The sequence below is a fragment of the Myotis lucifugus genome, unplaced genomic scaffold (assembly GCF_000147115.1).
Source record: "Myotis lucifugus unplaced genomic scaffold, Myoluc2.0 scaffold_124, whole genome shotgun sequence".
Classification (NCBI taxonomy): domain Eukaryota; kingdom Metazoa; phylum Chordata; class Mammalia; order Chiroptera; family Vespertilionidae; genus Myotis; species Myotis lucifugus.
In genome coordinates, this window is record NW_005871172.1 from 2,019,167 (window position 1) to 2,038,780 (window position 19,614).

The following is a 19,614-nucleotide window of genomic DNA, read 5'->3' on the forward strand; positions in this document are numbered from 1 at the left end:
TGCAGCCCATACACAGTTCTAAGGCCTGGTTCACAGTGAGACGTGTATGTCAGGAAGAGGCACAGGGGCCTTACAGTGCATCTCCCCAGAGTCCCAAGCTACCACATAGGGATCTAAGGAGACAGTTCTTCCCTGACACAACATCAGAAAAAGCCACACCACACACACACCACACTCAGATTCCCCCCAGCATCGATCCTGAGAACTCTCAAATATCATCCACTGGCAAAGATCCCTGAACTCCCAGAGTCAATTCCAAAACACAGGGCTAAACTTGGCTTTGGCATCCCCCTTACCTTGTCCAACATACAATCAGTCCCATTAAAATGCCTGCTCCACTAAGGCCAACAGTAATCCAAGTATCGGTAGTCCCCCAGGTATTTCCCATCTCAGATCCTGCAGAAAGAGGAGGCAAACGTTAAAAGGAAACCTACATGCAGGGGCCAAAGTGATCACACAACCACTGCTAAGATATCTGTGGTCGTGTGTCATTTCCCTGTCACAGATATAACCACCAATCCTCTGCCACACTTCTTGTCATTCCTATCACATGCATCAAATATTGTTTAGCACTTGCCAGAAATACATGGCAATATGGACACCACCTATCACATATGTATGCCGTGCACATGTTCAAAGCTTCCACACTAAATCATCTTACATCACTATACACTGCTGTATATCAAATATCTGTGTCCCCAAAAATTCATATGTTGAAATCCTAATACCCAAAATGATGGTATTAGAAGGTGGGGCTTTTGGGATATCATTAGGTCATGAGGGAGGAGCCCTCGTGAATAATTAGTGACCTAATATAAGAGACCCTAGAGAGATTCCCTTATCCCTCCACCATGTGAGGATACAAGAAATCTGTGACCCAGAAGAAAGCCCTCACCCAGCAGTTTTTATTATATTTATATTTATTTATATTTATTTTTTATACTGGCCACAAGTCACCAACACAAATCTCTTATATTATATTATACTAGAGGCCCAGTACACAAAAATTTGTGCACTCGGGGGGGTCCCTCAGCCCAGCCTGTGCCCTCTTGCAGTCGGGGGATAACTACCTGCTGGCTTAGGCCAGCTCCCCAGGGGACTGGGCCTAATCTGGCAGTCAGACATCCCTCTGGCAGTCAGACATCCCTCTGGCAGTCAGACATCCCTCTGGCAGCCCGGGAGCCCTCGGGGGATGCTCACTTGCCAGCGGAGAGCAGGCCTAAGCTGCAGTCAGACATACTTAGCGCTGCTGAGGAGGCGGGAGAGGCTCCCATCACCACCGCTGTAGTGGCAGCCGTCAGCCTGGCTTGTAACTGAGCAGAGCTCCCCTTGGGGCAGCACGCTGACCACCAGAGGGCAGCTCCTGCATTGAGCGCCTGCCCCCTGGTGGTCAGTGTGTGTCATAGTGACCAGTCATTCCCAGTCATTCTGCTGTTGCATATTACCCTTTTATTATATAGGAGAGAGGCCCGGTGCATTGGTGGGGGCCAGCTGGTTTGCCCTAAGGGTGTCCTGGATCATGGTGGGAGTCTTGTGGGGGTGGCTTGCCAGCCCAGGTGAGGGGCTGAAGGCCATTTTCAGACTGGCCACACCCCCTTCAGGGTGGGGAGTCCTAGTGGGATGCCTGGCCAGCCTGGGTGAGGGGCTGAGGGCCGTTTTCAGGCTGGCCACAGCCACTTGAGGGTGGGGGGTCCTGCTGGGGTGCCTGGCTAGCCTGGGTGCGAGGCTGATGGCTGTTTGCAGGCGGCCACAGCCCCTTCAGGGTGGAGGTCCCCGCCAGGGTGCCTGGCCAGCCTGAGTGAGGGGTTGATGGCCATTTGCAGGCTGGCCACAGCCCCTTCAGGTTATGGGTCCCCCTCTGGGGTGCCTGGCCAGCCAGGGTCGGGGGCAGAGGGCTGTTTTCAGGCTGGCCAGAGCCCCTCAGGGTAAGGGCCCCCCTGGGGTGCCTGGCTAGCCTGGGTGACGGGCTGATGGTTATTTGCAGGCTGGCCACAGCCCCTTCAGGGTGAAGGGTGCTGCTGGTGTGCCTGGCCATCTGGGTGAGGGCTGAGGGCTGTTTGCAGGCTGGCCACTGCTCCAGCCATCCAAGCTCCCAGTGGAGGCTGGCTGGAAGCAGGTATCTGGGGTTTATTTATCTTCTATAATTAAAACTTTGTTGGCTTCAGTGGAGGCCAGATCTGGCCAGGGCAGGTGGGAAGGTTGGCTTCTTCCATTGCAGGGGCAACCAAGCTGCCGTGGCTGCCGGCCACCATTTTGGATGTGTTAATTTGCAATTAATTGCTCTGATTGGCAGGTGGATGTGGCGTGGGGCAGAGCAAAGGTACGGTCACTTTGCATGTTTATCTTTTATTATATTATATCATATCATATCATCTCAACTCATATCATATTATATTATACAAAGCATATTTCAATTCCAAATTTCCCATGTCCCACACATTTTCTACACACACCACACTCATATACATCCCTGGCCCTTGCTTCCAAAAACAATTACTCTCTCCCTCCAGGACCACTCAAAGCCGCATCTGGCAAAATCAATCAGCCCCTGCCTCCCTAACCCCTCTCAGCTCTAGGCAGATGCATTTGACCTGCAAGATCATCCCCAGCCAGGACCAGAGCCATGACCATGGAAACTAAGATATGAGCTCAATTAACCCACCCCACCAGCAGGGGGGGCTTCTGTAGTGAGCTGTATTATCTTAAGCTCAGGATCTAGTGTGCCTGGGGAAAGGCCTTGGCATGTGCAGGACTCCCTACTATGGACTCATCAGCTTGAGCTCAGAACTATTGACTTCACTTCTACCAGCCAACAGCTTGCAGTGGCCCTGGAGCCTGGCCAGAGGAGTTGCTGGGAGGGTTGGGTCTCTGGCCCCTGATAGACCCTTATCCTCAGGGGCATGGACAGGATCCTATCCCCTTTCTCCTAGTAGCTGACAAGCTTCCCATTCCAGGTCATACAGACCATCCAGCTCCTTGAGCTGCCATAAGTTACCAGCAACGCTGAGGACGCTTGTCACCACTGTCTAGCTATTAGGCGATCCACCCTGGCTTAGGGACCTAGCCTGGACGGCTGACTCTGGGACTGAAGTAGGCCAAACGGAGCTTTCTCTCCTTCCCCATTGGCCCCCATTTTGGCCTAGATTAACTGGGACCCTGAGTGTTACGTTATACACCCTCAAAGTGAAGAGTAAGGTTAATGTTTAGAGGATGCTTACCTGTCCCAGACAGGGTGAAGTTCAACATTGTGGAGGTGGGCAGGGATATGTGACTTATCACACATTGGTAGGTGGTCATCACATTGTGCTCCAGAGAGTGGTTCAGCCTCAAACGGCTGGTGATGTTAAATGTGCCGTCCTCATTCTTGATGGCCGGACCATTGGTGATGCCGTCAGAAATCTCCTGGCCCTGGGGATTCTCCTGGGTATATATACGCCAGGTTATGTTAATGTCCTTTGGGTAGAACCCACTTGCCTCACACAAAATATCTTCGTCGCCATCATCTTTCGCCGTGGCTTGTTCTCGAAACAAGGTGCACTTTGGGGAAGCTGCCAGGGAAGAGAAGTCATGATTTGAGGGTAGGTTGGGACTAGCTTATTAACAGTTCAAAGCCTGACCATAGCAAGCCTTCAGGAAGGGTGAGTGAGGCAAATGAGATTCTGCTTAGCCTAAGTAATCTGGGGATGCTGATCTCACTGCCAGGGTGAAGCTAATAGACCATGATCCCGACTCTCACAGCCATTGTGCAAAGCGGAGTTTCTTATGCCACTTGGTGTCATAGACACCTTTGAGAATCGGAGGAAAGCTCTGGAACACTATTGTGGTAGAAACTGCTGTCCATTCTTCAATGACACATCCAAGTTAAAGCTACATCTCCCAACCTCCACTTCAGCTGGTGAACTCAGGGTCTAATAGTTCGGATAGAATCAGGAGTATGGAGAGCAACCTCAAGGAAGTACCCTTAAGGAACAAGGGTATCTTAAAGAAAAGTACTATAGCCTTCTCTCCCTCTCCCCTTCATCCTTCCTGGAGAACAGCTGGAACACCATGTCATGGTTCAAGATGGAGAAGCCATTTCTAAACACAAGGTGAAAGCTATATGCTGAGGATGCCAAAGTGGCAAGATAAAAGGGTCCCACATGATCAAAGAACAGCCCTACCTGCCCAGGGTTGGCTCCATTTTGGGGAAAGAAAAATAAACTACCTTTTTAAAAGCCCCTGTTGCTCTGGCCAGTGTGGCTCAGTTGGGTGAGTGTCATCCCATGACCAAGAGGAGGCCGAATTGATTCTCAGTCAGGACACATGCCCTGGTTGCAGGCTCCATCTCCAGTAGGGAGTGTGCAGGAGGCAGCCAATCAATGTTTCTCTTCAAACATCAATGTTTCTCTCCCTCTCCATCTCCCTTCCTCTGTCTCTAACATCAAGAAAAACATATTTTTAAATTAATTAATTTAATTAAAAATAATAAAAGCCCTTGCTGACTTCTGGTTTCCTCTCTGCGGTGTAAAGAACTAGAAGTCATCACTCCTATCCTGAACTGAACAAACTGCAAATCAACAACTTCTCTTAGATCCATCAGAGAACTGAGGTGACAGGGCAAACCACAACCCTGAAAGCTAGAGAGACAGGCAGATTGAGAGAACCACAGCCAAAATCATATTACCATAAGCAGAAGGTGCTGGAGTTATAACTGACAAATGGCTAAAGGATGAAGGTGGATTAGCTGGAGGCCAGCCTTAGGAGGTTTTTCTGCATTTTACCTCCAGGAACCCTCCCCCCCCAACCCCCTCCCCCACCTCAGGTTCCTGCAGTTGCAAGAAAAATTCCAACTGTTTGGGGGAGAGGAGAGATGGAAAGTAACCATTTAAAAATATACCCAGTGCATTCTCCATAACAAAGAACGCTCTCAAGCTAGAAGACTTTGCCAGAGCCCAGGCTGACCTGGGAGAATGGTGATTACCTCTTCAGCCCTCTATAACCTTCCTTTCTCACCCAGGAACACTTCTGAAGGTCATAGCCTAGGGGCTCAGGCCACTCAGAGAATCAGAATTAATTCAGATGATAGACTGCTTCCCCTCCACACCACTTCACCACCATATCAACGGGGCTCCCGTATAATGATAGTAGATTACAACTGAGAGAGCTGCAAGACACAAAATCTACATGAGGAGTTCATAGGGGAACTGAAAGAAAGCAGGGAAGGAGGAAACAGGACGCTAGAGGAAAACTGAAATCTCTGACACCTACAGCATGGTCTTAACATTAAACACAGCCCAGTTCCTGGCCAAATGAACAGAGACTCCCACCCTAGAAGCCTGTTTACCTCAGTTCCTATTTCCTGATACATAATATCTGGCTTTCAACAAAAAATTACAAGGCATGCTGAATAGTGCAAAAAAACAAAAGCATCAGAACCAGACTCAGGTATGACACAGATTTTGGAATAAAGAGATAGAAAATTCAAAATAACTATGATTAAAATGTTAAGAGCACTAATGACAAAAACAGACAACATGCAAGCACAGATGGATAATGTGAGCAGAGAGATGGACATTCTCTAAGAAAGAATCAAAAGTAAATGCTAGAAACCAAAAACACTATAAAAGAAATGAGGAATGTCTTTGACAGGATCATCAATAGACTTAACACTGCCAAGGAGAGAATCAGCTAGCTTAAATATGCCCATATAAACTTCCCAAACTAAAATGCAAAGAGCAAAAAGAATTTGGGGGTGTGGCAGGAGGAAGGAACCAGAAAGGAAAGAAATATCCAAAAACAGGACAGTTTCAAAAGTTGTAACATACATGTAATAGGAATACAAAAAGAAGTAAAGAGAAGGAAGCAGTACAAATCGTTTTAAAATATAATAGCTGAGAATTTTCCAAAATTAATGGCAGACACCAAACCATAGACATAGGAAGCTTAGAGAACACTAAGTAGGAAAACACCTGATCATATTGAAAATGCAGAAATATATATGTATATATAATACATAAATGTATATTATATTTGTGTGTATAAATTACTCATAGAGGAACAAGGATAAGAATGACATTGGACTTCTTAAATGAAAGAGAGAAAAGAGGGACATGAAATATTTTAAGTGTTGAAAGAAAATAACCCACCTACTTGGATCCTATATTCAGAAAAATTATCATTCAAAAGTGAAGTATAAATATTTCTCAAACTAAACCGAGGAAATATGTCACCAATAGACCTGCCTTGCAAAATATTAGAAAGTCGTCAGTGAGAAGAAAAAGGATATGGGTCAGAAACTAGAATCAGAGAAGACATAAATGAATGTAAATTAAAACCTTTTCTTATGCTTAATTGATCTAATAGATAACTGGTTTTTTTAAAAAAATAATAGCAACAATGCATTGGTGATTATAGCATATGGATAAGTGAATGACAGAATGTTATAAGAGATGGGAAGGGAGAACTGGAAATATTCTGTTATAAAATATCTGTACCACTGATAACAATGATGCAGTACAGTGTTCTTTCAACTTAGATTAGTTGTAAAAGTACATTGTAATCACTAAAAATTTTTTAAAGAAGTATAACTGAGCCGGGCTGGTGTACTAAATGGCTAGAGCATTGGTCCATGCACCAAAGGGTCACAGGTCCTATTTCCAGCCAATGAATGGCAGGTACCTTAGTTACAGGTTCAGCCCCTGGCCCCAGTCAGGGTGCATGGGAAAGGCAACCAATCAATGTCTTCCTCACATCGATTTCTCTCTCTGCCTCTCTCTCACACCTTCCCCTCTCCATCCCTTCCACTCTCTCAAAAAACAAAACAAACAAACAAAAATCAATGGGAAAAAATATCCTCAGGTGAGGATTAACAACAACAGTAACAAAAAGTAAAGGGATTTATATACCATACTAATGCTAATCTAAAGAAAACTGGAATAGCTCTATGAATTTCAAAGTAGCCTTTAGAACAAGAAAAATTATCAGGGATATTAGGTCAAAACTAAGGCTATCTGAATAAACTATGGACATTAATTAATGAAAATGTATCAATATTGGTTCATTAATTTTAACAAATATACCATACTAATGCAAGAGGTTAATAATAGAGAAAGCGGTATGTGCACAGGTAGGAGTCATAAAGAAACTACTATCTTTGCAATTTTTGCTGTAAATCTAAAACTGTTGTAAAAAAATAAAGTCTATCACTTTAAAAAAAATTTTTTTAGGTGCTCCCTTCGGCGGCACATATACTAAAATTGGAACGATACAGAGAAGATTAGCATGGCCCCTCCGCAAGGATGACTCGCAAATTTGTGAGGCGTTCCACATTAAAAAAAAAAAAAAAAATTTAGGCTTTCTGTCAGTTGTGGAGGAAATGAATCCTAATAGGCTTTACCATCCCCCTAATTAATATGTACAAAACATTCAAAGTCTTAAGTACAATTTTGAAGGTCTCATTGACATTGCCCCCGTTATAGGCTGCATTGTGGCCCCACCCCCAAATTCATATGTTGAAGCCCTAAGCCCATTCTCTTAGACTGTGACTGTATTTGGAGATAGGGTCTTTTTTTAAACTCGGGACCCTTTGGTCGGCAGGCCCATGCTCTATCCACTGAGCCAAATCGGCTAGGGCTGGAGACAGGGTTTTTATAGAGGTACTATTGCATCTATTTAGAGAAAAGGACACTGAGGTTCAGCGTGGTTAATAACTTGCTCTAAGTTGTCCAGACGTAAACCCGTGTCTATCCAACTCCAAGGCCCATTCCTAAACTTCTCTACTTGTCCGGGCCACATCTCTACCCTAAGCCCCATCACCATGGGAACCACAGGACACTCACCCAAAACCTTTAGAACGACTGTTCCCTGGGCCTTCTCGGGGGTGACCACCACCTCACATCGGTACTCTCCTGCGTCCCTCAGCTGGCCTCCAGGAAGGTGCAGTGAGGCGTCCCCCTTCTCTAGCCCAGCTAGAGACACGCTGGCTCCGGGTCTGAATGCCTTTTGATGGTTTCCATACATTTCAAACACCTTGTGCTCTGTTTCATCTGCCTGATGCTTCCATAACCAGGTAATACCCGTAAACGTGCGGTTCAGGGGTGTGGAACCAGGGACCTTGCAGGAGATGGTGACATTGTCATTCAGAAACACAATCTTATTCTTCCCTTCCATCTCCAATAACAAATCTGTGGAAAGAAGAAAATTCAGTTATGGGAGAACCTTGAAAAAAACTTAGGCCTTGTACTCTCAGACACTTTACCCTGTAATTAAAAACAAATTTCTTGCCCTAGGTCACCAGTAGGGGGCGTGCAGCAGGCAGCGGATCAACGAGTCTCTCGTCATTAATCATTAATATTTCTTTCTCCTCCTTCTCCCTTCCGCTCTGAAATCTATACAAAAAAATTTTTTTAAAAAGAACTTACTATGTAGAAGCACTCTGCCTGACCCTTTATGAAAAACGAAAACACAAAAACAAATTCCTTGGGGGGAGGGGGGCGGGGGGTGGTATCTCAGGTACAGAGGACCTTAGTTCATGGCCCCTCCTTAATCCGCATAAGATCCTCCAACTTTGTTCTTCCTTTCAATATTGTTTTGATTATTCTGGTCTCTTGCAATATCTCAAATCCGTTTAATTGATTCCTACAATTCCACAAAGGAAAGCTTAGAGTTGGGGACTGTTAAGGTACAGGTGGCCTAGGACGTCAGGAGGGAGCTGACCAGGGAGAGTCTGCCTAGCGACACCCCCCACCCCACCTCACCCCACCCCACCACACAACACCCCACCCCACGCCACCTTACCTGCGTTGGACACCCAGCACCACAGAACCAGGAGCGGCCACAGAAAGCCATGCGGGAAGCCTGCCGCCGCCGACACCGCGACAGCCATGCCCGCCGGGACCAGCGCGCCCGGCCCGGGTCTGCCTGGAGCCGTCGCCGAGTTTCCGTCTGGAAAGGGGAGTCCTCGGTCGGAAAGCGCAGTCAGGAAAACCGCCTCTTAGGGCCGTCACTTGCTTGGTACTAGATGGCCTCTCTGCACCTTCTAACCCTCCTGCCCCTTCAACCTGATTTACCCTAAGATGACTGGGCGTGCCACTCCTCCGCAGCCTCTGTGCTCAGCCTGGGAACCTTGCGCGTCCCCACGGAGCGATCCCCTCCCCTCGGCAGCCTCGGGGTCTCAGCCTCGGAAGCGCCGGCGTACCCAAGTAGCGATCCCACACTCACACCCCTGCAGCCTCAGGGTTTCAGCCCCGGAAGCTCGGCGGGGGGCGTCCAGGCGGAGTGATCCTGCGCCCCCACCGGCAGCCTCGGGGAATCTGGCTTTGCACTTCCCGCGACTCATCCAAGTGGTTGGAGCCGGGCAGCGTGACCCTCTGGCTCAGCCTAGGAGCATTGAGCTCGTCAGCAAACCTCTCCCATTGGGCAGGGACTTGTACCGGTACCCCTGGCTGCCATGAAGTTAGGGACCGTAAATAGATTTTGTCTAAAAAACAAAACGCAAAGGAAATGTCTGAGGTCAGGTTTAACATCGCAGATAACTTACAACTAAGCTCTGTAGGCAAATTGCAATGTAAATAGAGAGTAGCCCCTAGCCCGGCGGTCGTCGGGCTCCGCAGCGGCGGTGGCGGGCGCTCCCCGCCCTGGTTCCTCAGCACCCTCGCCGGCTGGAGCCCACCCAGAAAGGCCGTTTCCCCTACAGTTTTCACCACGGCAGGCAGGTTTGGTAGACATAACAAGTGCCCTAGCCAGGTTAGCTCAGTGTATAGAGCGTCAGCCTGCGGACCTAAGGGTTCAGGGTTCAATTCCAGTCAAGGGTACCTGCTGGGTTGCACGCTTGATTCCCAGTATGGGGTGTGCAGGAGGTAGCTGAACAATGATTCTCTCATCATTGATGTTCCTATCTCTCCCTTCCTCTATGAAATCAATAGAAATGTGTTTTTTAAAAAGACTACAAAATCATTACAAAGACATTTACACTCCCACCCACCAAATATGTAAAAAAAGCAATATAGAGATATGTCAAGCAGTTAATAAAACTAGAATGTTATTCTTCTGGATTTTGAAATACCTGTGCTAATTGTCAAGTTATAAATTTGTAATTTGTGATTTCTGTTATTCTAAATAAATATTCACATATGTAAAGTATACCAGGTGTACCAGTTAATAATGTGGATTTATTTCAATAGATGGAGTTACACATATGTTGATATAAATGCGATTTCATATGTATGCTATTTTGTTGTATTGACAGCAAGCTTCAAAACTTCATATGTCAAATTTGCTGAAGGTGTTAACATCATAGATATTTTCACACTTAAAATTGTTAAATTCCGTGCCAAAAATAAAGAGCATTTGTGGGAAGCTTTAATTCATTACTTTATTTTTTAAAAAATTATTGTATATTTCAGGAAGCTTATGGCGAAAATGCTCCATCTCAAGATACTTGTGAATGCTGGTTAATTGCTTTAAAAGTGATAATTTCAATGTGAAAGACAAAGAACGTCCAGGTCAACCAAAAATGTTTGAAGACCAACAATTACAAGTATTATTGGATGAAGATGCGTGTCAAACTCAAAAACAACTTGCAGAAAGATGAAAGGTTGTTCAGCAAACAATGTCTGATCATTTACAAGCAATGGGAAAGATTTTAAAGGAAGGAAAATGGGTGCCACATCAACTGAACAAAAGACAAATGGAAAACTGAAAAGTCATCAGTAAAATGTTGCTTCAATGACATGAAAGAAAGTCTTTTCTGCATCAAATTATGACTGGCGATGAAAAGTGGATTTGTTTTAAGAATCCCAAATGCACAAAATCATGGGTTGATCCGGGTCAACCATCAACATCTACTACAAGGCCAAATCCCTTCAGAAAGAAGACAATGCTCTGCGTTTGGTGGGATCAGGAAGGTGTGGTGTATTATGAGCTTCTAAAAACATGTGAAACCATTAATACTGATGGCTACCGACAACAAATAATCTATTTGAACCATGCTTTGATAGTGAAATGACCAGAATGCACCAGAAGACACAGATAAGTAATTTTGCTTCATAATAATGCACCATCATACACTTCAAAACCAGTTAAAGACACGTTAAGAGATCTTGCCTGGGAAGTATTAACCCACCCGTTGTATTTACCAGAACTTGCTCCTTCAGATTACCACTTGTTTCGATCGATGGCACATACATTTTCTGAGCAGCACTTCAAAATGTAAGAAGAAGTGAAAAATTGGGTCTCTGAATGGTTTGCCACAAAACAAGAAAAGTTCTATTGAGACAGTATCCACAAATTACCTGAAAGATGGGAGAAATGCGTAGCTAGACATTACTTTGAATAAAGCAGTTTTGATGTTTCTCTTGAAATTATTGTGTTTTCTTTGATTACAAAATCCCCCATTGTTAACTGGGTACATCTAATATATATATAACTAGAAACTAGCATTGTTGTTCTTAACTGTGGTGACAATTATCTTATTGCTGAATTGTACAGGATACGTTTTCTTTGGCACCTTTTTATACTATCAATTAACACAAATGGACATTTAGACAACTATATAAAAGGTTTGGGCTAACTCAGTATTTCAAAAATCTCAAAACTTCATTATAATTATTTAAATGTAATTTCTTATAGGTGCTAAAATAGGAAAGTCTCCAAACATGCCTAATGTCAATATAATAAACAACAAAAAAAATTGCTAACTAATCACTACTAAAAGCTTTACAGTTGTATGTATAAGTATATAATTCAACTCAAACACCAGTAAAAATATTACAATATTAATTCCAATTCTCTATCAGACTTCCTGTGATAAAGCACAAAAGTTAAATGTAGAAACTACTAGCATCTGGGTCTCTGTCAATTTTTCTGGAAGGCTATTTCAAAGTGGCCTAAATTAGCAGATATAATATGAATTCTTATCACAATGCCACATAACATTAAAGTATATTGATAACTTAATAGTTTTAATTCCGTTCTATGGAATAAGCCTATTTTGGAGCCTTGGCACAATATTGCCAATAAATTAAACAAAAATCTCAAGGCCAGGTATATAACTAAAAAGTCTTTTCTATATATTACAAAACCATCAACTTCAATTATAAATGGCTTCTACTAATTACTACCACTCAAAATTCACACAAAGTAAAGTGAAAGAGGTAGCAGAAAGTGCTGGCACATTCACTCTGCAGAGACAATGATAGAATTTAGCCAGCAAAAATTCAAATAGGCATATAGGTAAACATTCGAATGCAAACTTTCATGAGTAAGACACAGAAAATGATTCATTTGATACTTTTACGTACAGCTTGTATATAATTCAAAACAAGTAAAACTGAAAATTTCCTATGTAAAAGCCACAATAAAGTCAAAGAAAATATCAAATAACAGTCTTACAAACTGGTCTGGGAATTTCTGAGCCTCTGACTTTCAAGGCAAAACAGGCATTCTCCACTGTCCAGGCTCTGTCTCAAGGCGAATAGCTTCTTAGAAGCCTCCTAAGGTCCAGTATTGCCAATGAATGAAAACCCAGCATAAACCTGGCGTAAGAACTGGCTCACTTCAAAGGGGGTGTCAATGTCCCCATTGCCCACACTGTTCATACACATCGGCATCAACTCACCAGTTAGATCAGCCACTCCCAGGAGGTAATCAACAGGGGTGATTTTCAGTCTCCAAGTACCAAACTCTTTATCGTGAGCATTGAGCATCGGAAGAGGGCTTCTATCCTCCAGTCGCAGATGATGAGTTGTCCCTCCTCTTGTTTTGGGATTAAATCTTCCAAATGACCTTGACCCTCTCCTCCCACCTCTTCCAGGACCTTGCTTCATAAGGGGTATGTCCTTGGGCAAGTTATTTCATCTCTCTAAACCTCAGTTTCCTCATGGCCTTATTTTCTTTCCCATTGTCTTCTGTTGTAAATTCAGTTGTTTATTAATTTCATCCATACTGATAAGTGATCGTGTTTTAATAAAGTGTTGAAAGGGACGGCCTCCACATGTTCCTGAAGTCTGTGGTAAGTCCTGTGGTAATGGCTCTATGGAATTAATGCATCTCTTCTCTGAAGAGCTCCTGGGCCACCTGCAGTATCTTTTGTCTGACACCATCTAATTTAATTTCTGACTCAGTCAATATTTCCTCCATATCAGGAGCACTTGTAATCCTATAGAGAGGAAAATTATCATTTACTTTGTACAGTTACATCCCGACTAAGTTTCACAAGTCTCTCATATTAGTCATGTCTTGCATCAAGTTCCTGCTGAAATGATTTTAAGGCCACCATCACGGGTGACGATGCATTAATATCCTACCTTTCTCTCCTCTGGTTGTGGGGAAATTGTCATGCTTCCTTTTCCTGAACCCTCCCAATCCTTCTTTGTGCTCATGTCGTCACAGTCTACAGTGAGTTGTGTAGAGACAGAGGGTCTTGACCTGGTGGAGTGCATGAGTCGGGGGGGGGGGGAATGAGCCAGCCAGGGCCCTTTGACAAGTCGAAGAGCTGAGCTGGAAGCTGCTCCGGCTTGTGCATCGCTTCTTGAGTCCAGGTGATTTTGAGAGTATTTTATTAACGCTGGGGACAGTGGAACAAAGGAAGGACTCAGGGTAGTAGAAGCAACAGGAGAGAGCCTAGGCAGTGCTCTGCTTTGACTCTCTGGAAAGATTATAGGAAAGAAGTGAGCCAAAGTGGGACTGCTTAGCTCACTGGAGAGTCAGAAAAAAGGGGCCTTGGATACAGGATCAGGGGGTCAGCCTGGAAGGAGCTGCTGCTGCCTGCTGCTCCCCTGGTTGCAAGTCTCTGTGGGGACCCACAGAGTTTAGGAGAAAGAAAGGCCCCGAGACTATGACTCTGAAAAGTTATTGCTTTGTAAACAATCCATTCTTTTAATATTGTCAAATTTGTCTTTTTGCACAGAAAATTTATAACAAATATTACATATTGTTCTGATTTTACATTTAATATAATTAAAAAGGAACCTATACAAATGACCTTAGCAACAATATTTCAAAAAATATTCCAACAAATATTGCACTGAAAGACTTTTTACAACACAAAGTCAATAAACAAATTAAAATATAATAAACTTATATAAAGTCTCTGTGTCTGATTTTCAATTAAAATCCAATTATCTCTTTATTGTTTAAAAAACAGTCTAACTATCTAAATAAGCCAAGAAATATCAGATACACATAGGACTAATAAAATTTCTTTTCAAAGTTTAAAATTAACAGAACATTTTGGGCCACATATTTATAAAAGGTTAAATCTTTAATTCAACATTTAAATAGAAAATTTTTTTAAATACTCCCCAAATAAAATCCTAACTTCAAAATAGGATGTATAAATCATCATTACTGTATGGTTTTTATAGCCATAATAAATATTGATAAAATATAGATTAAGTAGCACTGGTTTCCTTCATGAAAAGGAAAACTAATAATTTTAAAAAGGTGTTTTTCATGTATAAATTCCAGAAGACATGTTTTTCAGAAGACAAGAAATAACTAATGGTTTTCCCTGCAGACCTATTTTAGGCACAAGCTTATATATAAACATACATGTGTCCATTCAAAAAATGTGATATTTCAATTAGAGTCCCGGTTAATTGGTACATAGACAGATACTTTGAAAGTCACAAGGCCTTATTATGACCTTCATGTATGCTGATGGATGCTGGACTAACAGCTTCAGAGAAAGAAACACCTTCACGGAAAAGGAGCTCCTTTGTCCACTTTGGCTACAATATTTCAGCCTCTAGTATTTCAGCTTCCATTCTGAGGCCCTGAAACTGGGTAGAGAGGGGCAGATAGAACTATCCAGAAGTCACCAGAGCCATCACAAAAGAATGAAACAGTCCCTTTGCGCATTGACTGGCTTCTAAAAGTTGTCCTGAAAGCAAAATTCTTAGCCACTATTTTATCTTTTATAGGAATGTTTTGGAAATTGCTGCTGTTTTAATAAAGCCACAGCTACATCTTAATTAGTAATACAACAGACTCTGTGTATGTATTTTCACTCTCTTCAATATTCATAGTATAGTTCATTGAGATTCAAGGTTGATCGATGTTTCTCTCTCATCGATGTTTCTAACTCTCCATCCTTCTCCCTTCCTCTCTGTAAAAATTCAATAAAATATATTTAAAAAATAAATAAATAAACTAAAACAAAATAATAAAAATCAAGTGAATAAAAAATCTGATGAACAGAATAAACTGCTGAATATAATAGAATCAGGGGCATAGAAAGGGAGTGGACTGACAATTCTCAGGGGGAAAGGGATGTGGGGTGTGGGAAGAGACTGGACAAAAATCGTACACCTATGGATGAGGACAGTGTGGGGGGTGGGGGGAGGTAAGAAGGGGAGTTATGGGGGGGGTGGGAAAGAGGAACAACTGTAATAATCTGAACAATAAAGATTTTTTTAAAAAAATTAGCCTGCTATCAAACATTTAATTAATTCACCACTAGTGCCTTGGCAGGGCCAGACCAAATGGTCTCTGGGCCATATATAGCCCCCAGGCCAGACATTCCCCACCCCTGGATTAGAGTATTGGTGGTGGGGGGAGGTTGATAATGTTATTTGATTATATAAGACTAGAGGCCCGGTGCACAAAAATTTGTGCACTCGGGGGAGGGAGGGGGGGTACCCCAGCCCGGCCTGTGCCCTATCGCAGTCTGGGACCCCTCGGGAGATAACGACCTGCTAGCTTAGGCCTGCTCCCGGGTGCCAGAAGGACGCCCAATCCCTAGGTGCAGCCCCTGGTCAGGCTCAGAGCAGGGCCGATTGGGGAGTTGGGGCGCCGCCCCCTGTCATGCACAGAGCAGGGCGGATTGGGACGTTGCGATGCCACCCTCAGTCACGTTCAGGTTAGGGCCGATTGGGGGGTTGGGGCACCGCCCCCTGTCACACTCAAGGCAGGGTCGATGGGGAGGTTGCAGCGCCACCCCCTGTCACGCACAGAGCAGGGCCGATCAGGGGGTTGGGGCGCTGCCCCCTGTCACTCACAGAGCAGGGCTGATCAGGGGGTTGAGGAGCTCCCCCCTGTCACTCACAGAGCAGGGCCCATCAGGGGGTTGGGGAGCTTCCCCCTGTCACTCACAGAGTAGGGCCGATAGGGGAGTTGGGGCACCGCCCCCTGTCACACACAGAGCAGGGTGGATCAGGGGGTTGGGGCACTGCACCCTGTCACACTCAGGGCAGGGCTGATGGAGAGGTTATGGCTCTACCCTGTCACACACAGAGCAGGGCCCATGGGGTGGGGGGTTGGGGCGCCGCACCCTGTCACACACAGAGCAGGGCCGATCAGGGGGTTGGTGCGCCGCACCCTATCAAACACAGAGCTGCAGGGCAATCAGGGGATTGGGGAGCTCCCCCCTATCAGGCACAGAGCAGGGCTGATCAGGGGGTTGGGGCACCTTCCCCTGTCACGAACAGAGCAGGGCAGATAGGGAGGTTGTGGCCCCACCCCCTGTCACTCACAGAGCCGCAGGGTGATCAGGGGGTTTGGGCGCTGCCCCCTGTCACGCTGATCCCGGTGCCGGGAGCCTTGCGACTCAGCTGATCCTGGTGCCGGGAGGCATATTACCCTTTTACTATATAGAATAGAGGCCTGGTACACGGGTGGGGGCCGCTGGTTTGCCCTGAAGGGTGTCCTGGATCAGGGTGGGGGTCCCCACTGGGGTGCCTGGCCAGGCTGGCTGAGGGGCTGAGGGCTGTTTTCCGGCTGGTGGGTGACTGAAGCTCCCAACAGCTCCTTTTTTCTTTTTTTCTTTTTTCTATTCTGGGCCAGCTTTAGCTCTGAGGCCTCACTGCTGAAAGCAGGTTTCTGGCCTTTACCTTCTGTATTTGATACAATGTTGCGGTCAGGCTGGCTGAAGCCCGGCTGACTGAAAGCCGGTTTCTGGGGTTTTGTTTAGCGTCTATATTTGCAACATAGTTGCTTAGAGTTGCAGCTGAGAGGCTGGCAAGTCAGGTGGGGAACGTTGGAGTCCACCGTCACTGGAGCAAGCAAGCCTTCCTGTTCGCTTCAGTGCATGGCTGCCGGCTGCCATCTTGGCTGACAGTTAATTTGCATAAGGATATTCTGATTAGCCAATGGGAAGGGTAGCGGTCGTACACTAATTACCATGTTTCTCTTTTATTAGTGTAGATAAATCCTTTTTTGGAAGAAATACACATTTGAGTATTAAGGTTAAAGCAGTATCATGTGCAACTTATTCTCAAAAATAATTATATGTTATATAGAGATACACATATACACAGAGTTAAAATAGAGGGAAAAAGAGAGTTAGAGAAGTAAATGTAAAATAAGAAATCTTGGCAGTTTTGAAATCCAGGGCCATCCCCCTCACCAACCTCAGGAAAGGCAGCTTCCGGATCAGAAGCCCTGTAGATTTCTGGTATCTGACGGATTTCTCCAAGTGCAATGGTCCAGGGCCTGTAGTGATGGGGCTTCTGCACCCCGCTGGTAGAGGGGGCACTTTTCCTGACAGCTTAGTGGCCAGCTGTTTGCGTGCACTTTCCCAACTGTGATTTGCAAGCAGTCTGCTTGGTTCGGGCCATTTTCTTTTACTCCATGCAGAAGTTTTACACCGCTTCTCAGTCCGTAGCGCTGCTCCTGCCGCCCAAGGAGACCCGCAGTCCAGGAGCTAAGTGCACGGATCGCCCCAACGAATAACGAAACCAATTTTTTCTTCCTAAAACATTTTTAATGAGATGTATTAGCTATTGCACAGATTCTGCCTTGGAGTCCCCCCACCCCTGAAAATGAGGGCAATTTAATATCTAGAACCATTTTAAGCAACATATCTACACTGGTCCCTTAGACTTCTTTACCTTGAGCTGTTCTATTTGCTGTTTGGACCACAGTTAGGGATGAATATGTTTGGAAAGCTGTCTTAGCTGGGAAACACCAATGAGGGCTACAGATTTCTGATTTAATGGTGAAATCTGGTTGAAAGCTATCCCTTTAAGCTGTTAACACAATGTGAGCACCTCGGGGAAGGAATTCCCCTCTCCGAGCTGTGGTTCTATGTGTGAGAACAACAATGCAGCCCATACACAGTTCTACAGCCTGGTTCACAGTGAGACCTGTATGTCAGGAAGAGGCACAGGGGCCTTACAGTGCATCTCCCCAGAGTCCCAAGCTACCACATAGGGATCTAAGGAGACAGTTCTTCCCTGACACAACATCAGAAAAAGCCACACACCACACACACACCACACTCAGATTCCCCCCAGCATCGATCCTGAGAACTCTCAAATATCATCCACTGGCAAAGACCCCTGAACTCCCAGAGTCAATTCCAAAACACAGGGCTAAACTTGGCTTTGGCATCCCCCTTACCTTTTCCATACAATCAGTCCAATGACTGCTACTAGTAGTACACTACAGCAAACAGCAGTAATCCAAGTATCGGTAGTCCCCCAGGTATTTCCCATCTCAGATCCTGCAGAAAGAGGAGGCAAACGTTAAAAGGAAACCTATGTGCAGGGGCCAAAGTGATCACACAACCACTGTAAGATATCTATGGTCGTGTGTCATTTCCCTACCACAGATATAACCACCAATCATCTGCCACAATTCTTGTCATTCCTATCACATACATCAAATAGTGTGTTTAGCACCTGCCAGAAATACACGGCAATATGGATACCACCTACCACATATGTATGTCGTGCACATGTTCAAGCTTCCACACTACATCATCTTACATCACTATACACTGCTATATATGGAATATATGTGTCCCCCCAAAATTCATATGTTGAAATCCTAACACCCAATGTGATGGTATTAGGAGGTGGGGCTTTTGGTATATCATTAGGTCATGAGGGAGGAGCCCGCGTGAATAATTAGTGCCCTTATATAAGAGGCCCTAGAGAGATTCCCTTACCCCTCCACCATGTGAGGATACAAGAAAGCTGTGACCCAGAAGAAATCCCTCACCCAGCCACGCTGTAACACGGACCTCAGACTTCCATAACTGTGAGAAATAAAGCTGTTGAGTATAAGCCACCCAGTCTGTGGCAATTTATTATAGCGGCCACAAGTCACCAACACAAATCTCTTTTATAGGGTGTCCCAAAGTTCACAAAAGATTTGCAATTCAATTCAATTGCAAATCTTGCGTGAATGTTGGGACATCCTATATTATACTAGAGGCCCAGCAGGCACAAAATTGTGTGGGTAGCTCGCTTCCGCTTGCCTCAGCTGTCCGCACCGCTCATCACCACTAATCACTCACCCCAGCCTCCCCCTCAAACCCCCACCCTGGAGAGAGAGCTGCTGCTCATTTGGTCGTGACAGGGTTACAGCGTGACAACCATGGGCCTTTTATATGAGAGATTACACACACAAAGCGTATTTCAATTCCATATTTCCCATGTCCCACACATACTCTACACACACCACACTCATCATATCCCTGGCCCTTGCTTCCAAAAACAATTACTCTCTCCCTCCAGGACCACCCGAGGCCCCATCTGGCAAAACCAGTCAGCCCCTGCCTCCCTAACCCCTCTCAGCTCTAGGCAGATGCATTTGACCTGCAGGGTCATCTCCACCCAGGACCAGAACCATGATCATGGAAACCAAGATATGAGCTCAATTAACCCTACCCCACCAGCCGGGGGGAGGGGG

The 19,614-nt window shown here is 45.0% G+C and overlaps 2 protein-coding genes, 1 non-coding gene and 1 pseudogene across 5 annotated transcripts in view; 1 reads left to right on the top strand and 3 right to left on the bottom strand.

The window, feature by feature from the left end:
* LOC102433897 (natural cytotoxicity triggering receptor 3 ligand 1) overlaps nt 1-8,163 on the bottom strand; it is a 49,327-nt gene extending 41,164 nt beyond the window's left edge. The window contains exons 1-3 of one of the 2 annotated variants that reach the window (XM_023758119.1): nt 7,818-8,163; nt 3,219-3,548; nt 297-396 (exon numbers count right to left, since the gene is read on the bottom strand). In XM_023758119.1, the coding sequence (XP_023613887.1) occupies nt 297-396; nt 3,219-3,548; nt 7,818-8,148 (761 nt within the window). In that variant the 5' untranslated portion in view covers nt 8,149-8,163. The remainder of the gene's footprint in view (nt 1-296; nt 397-3,218; nt 3,549-7,817) is intronic. The other variant, XM_023758120.1, reaches the window with a different exon arrangement.
* LOC111827055 lies at nt 7,206-7,312 on the top strand. The gene has a single exon (XR_002830510.1). It is a non-coding gene; the product is annotated as a U6 spliceosomal RNA (small nuclear RNA).
* Nucleotides 8,164-12,352: 4,189 nt separating the features above from the next.
* LOC111827045 lies at nt 12,353-14,629 on the bottom strand (annotated as a pseudogene).
* The window catches only part of LOC102434204 (natural cytotoxicity triggering receptor 3 ligand 1-like), a 23,861-nt gene continuing 18,156 nt past the window's right edge, over nt 13,910-19,614 (bottom strand). For both annotated transcript variants that reach the window (XM_014460081.2, XM_023758121.1), the window contains 3 exons: nt 18,319-18,421; nt 17,328-17,668; nt 13,910-15,085 (listed from right to left, as the gene is read on the bottom strand). In XM_014460081.2, coding sequence (XP_014315567.1) covers nt 17,350-17,668; nt 18,319-18,421 — 422 coding nt within the window. In that variant the 3' untranslated portion in view covers nt 13,910-15,085; nt 17,328-17,349. The remainder of the gene's footprint in view (nt 15,086-17,327; nt 17,669-18,318; nt 18,422-19,614) is intronic.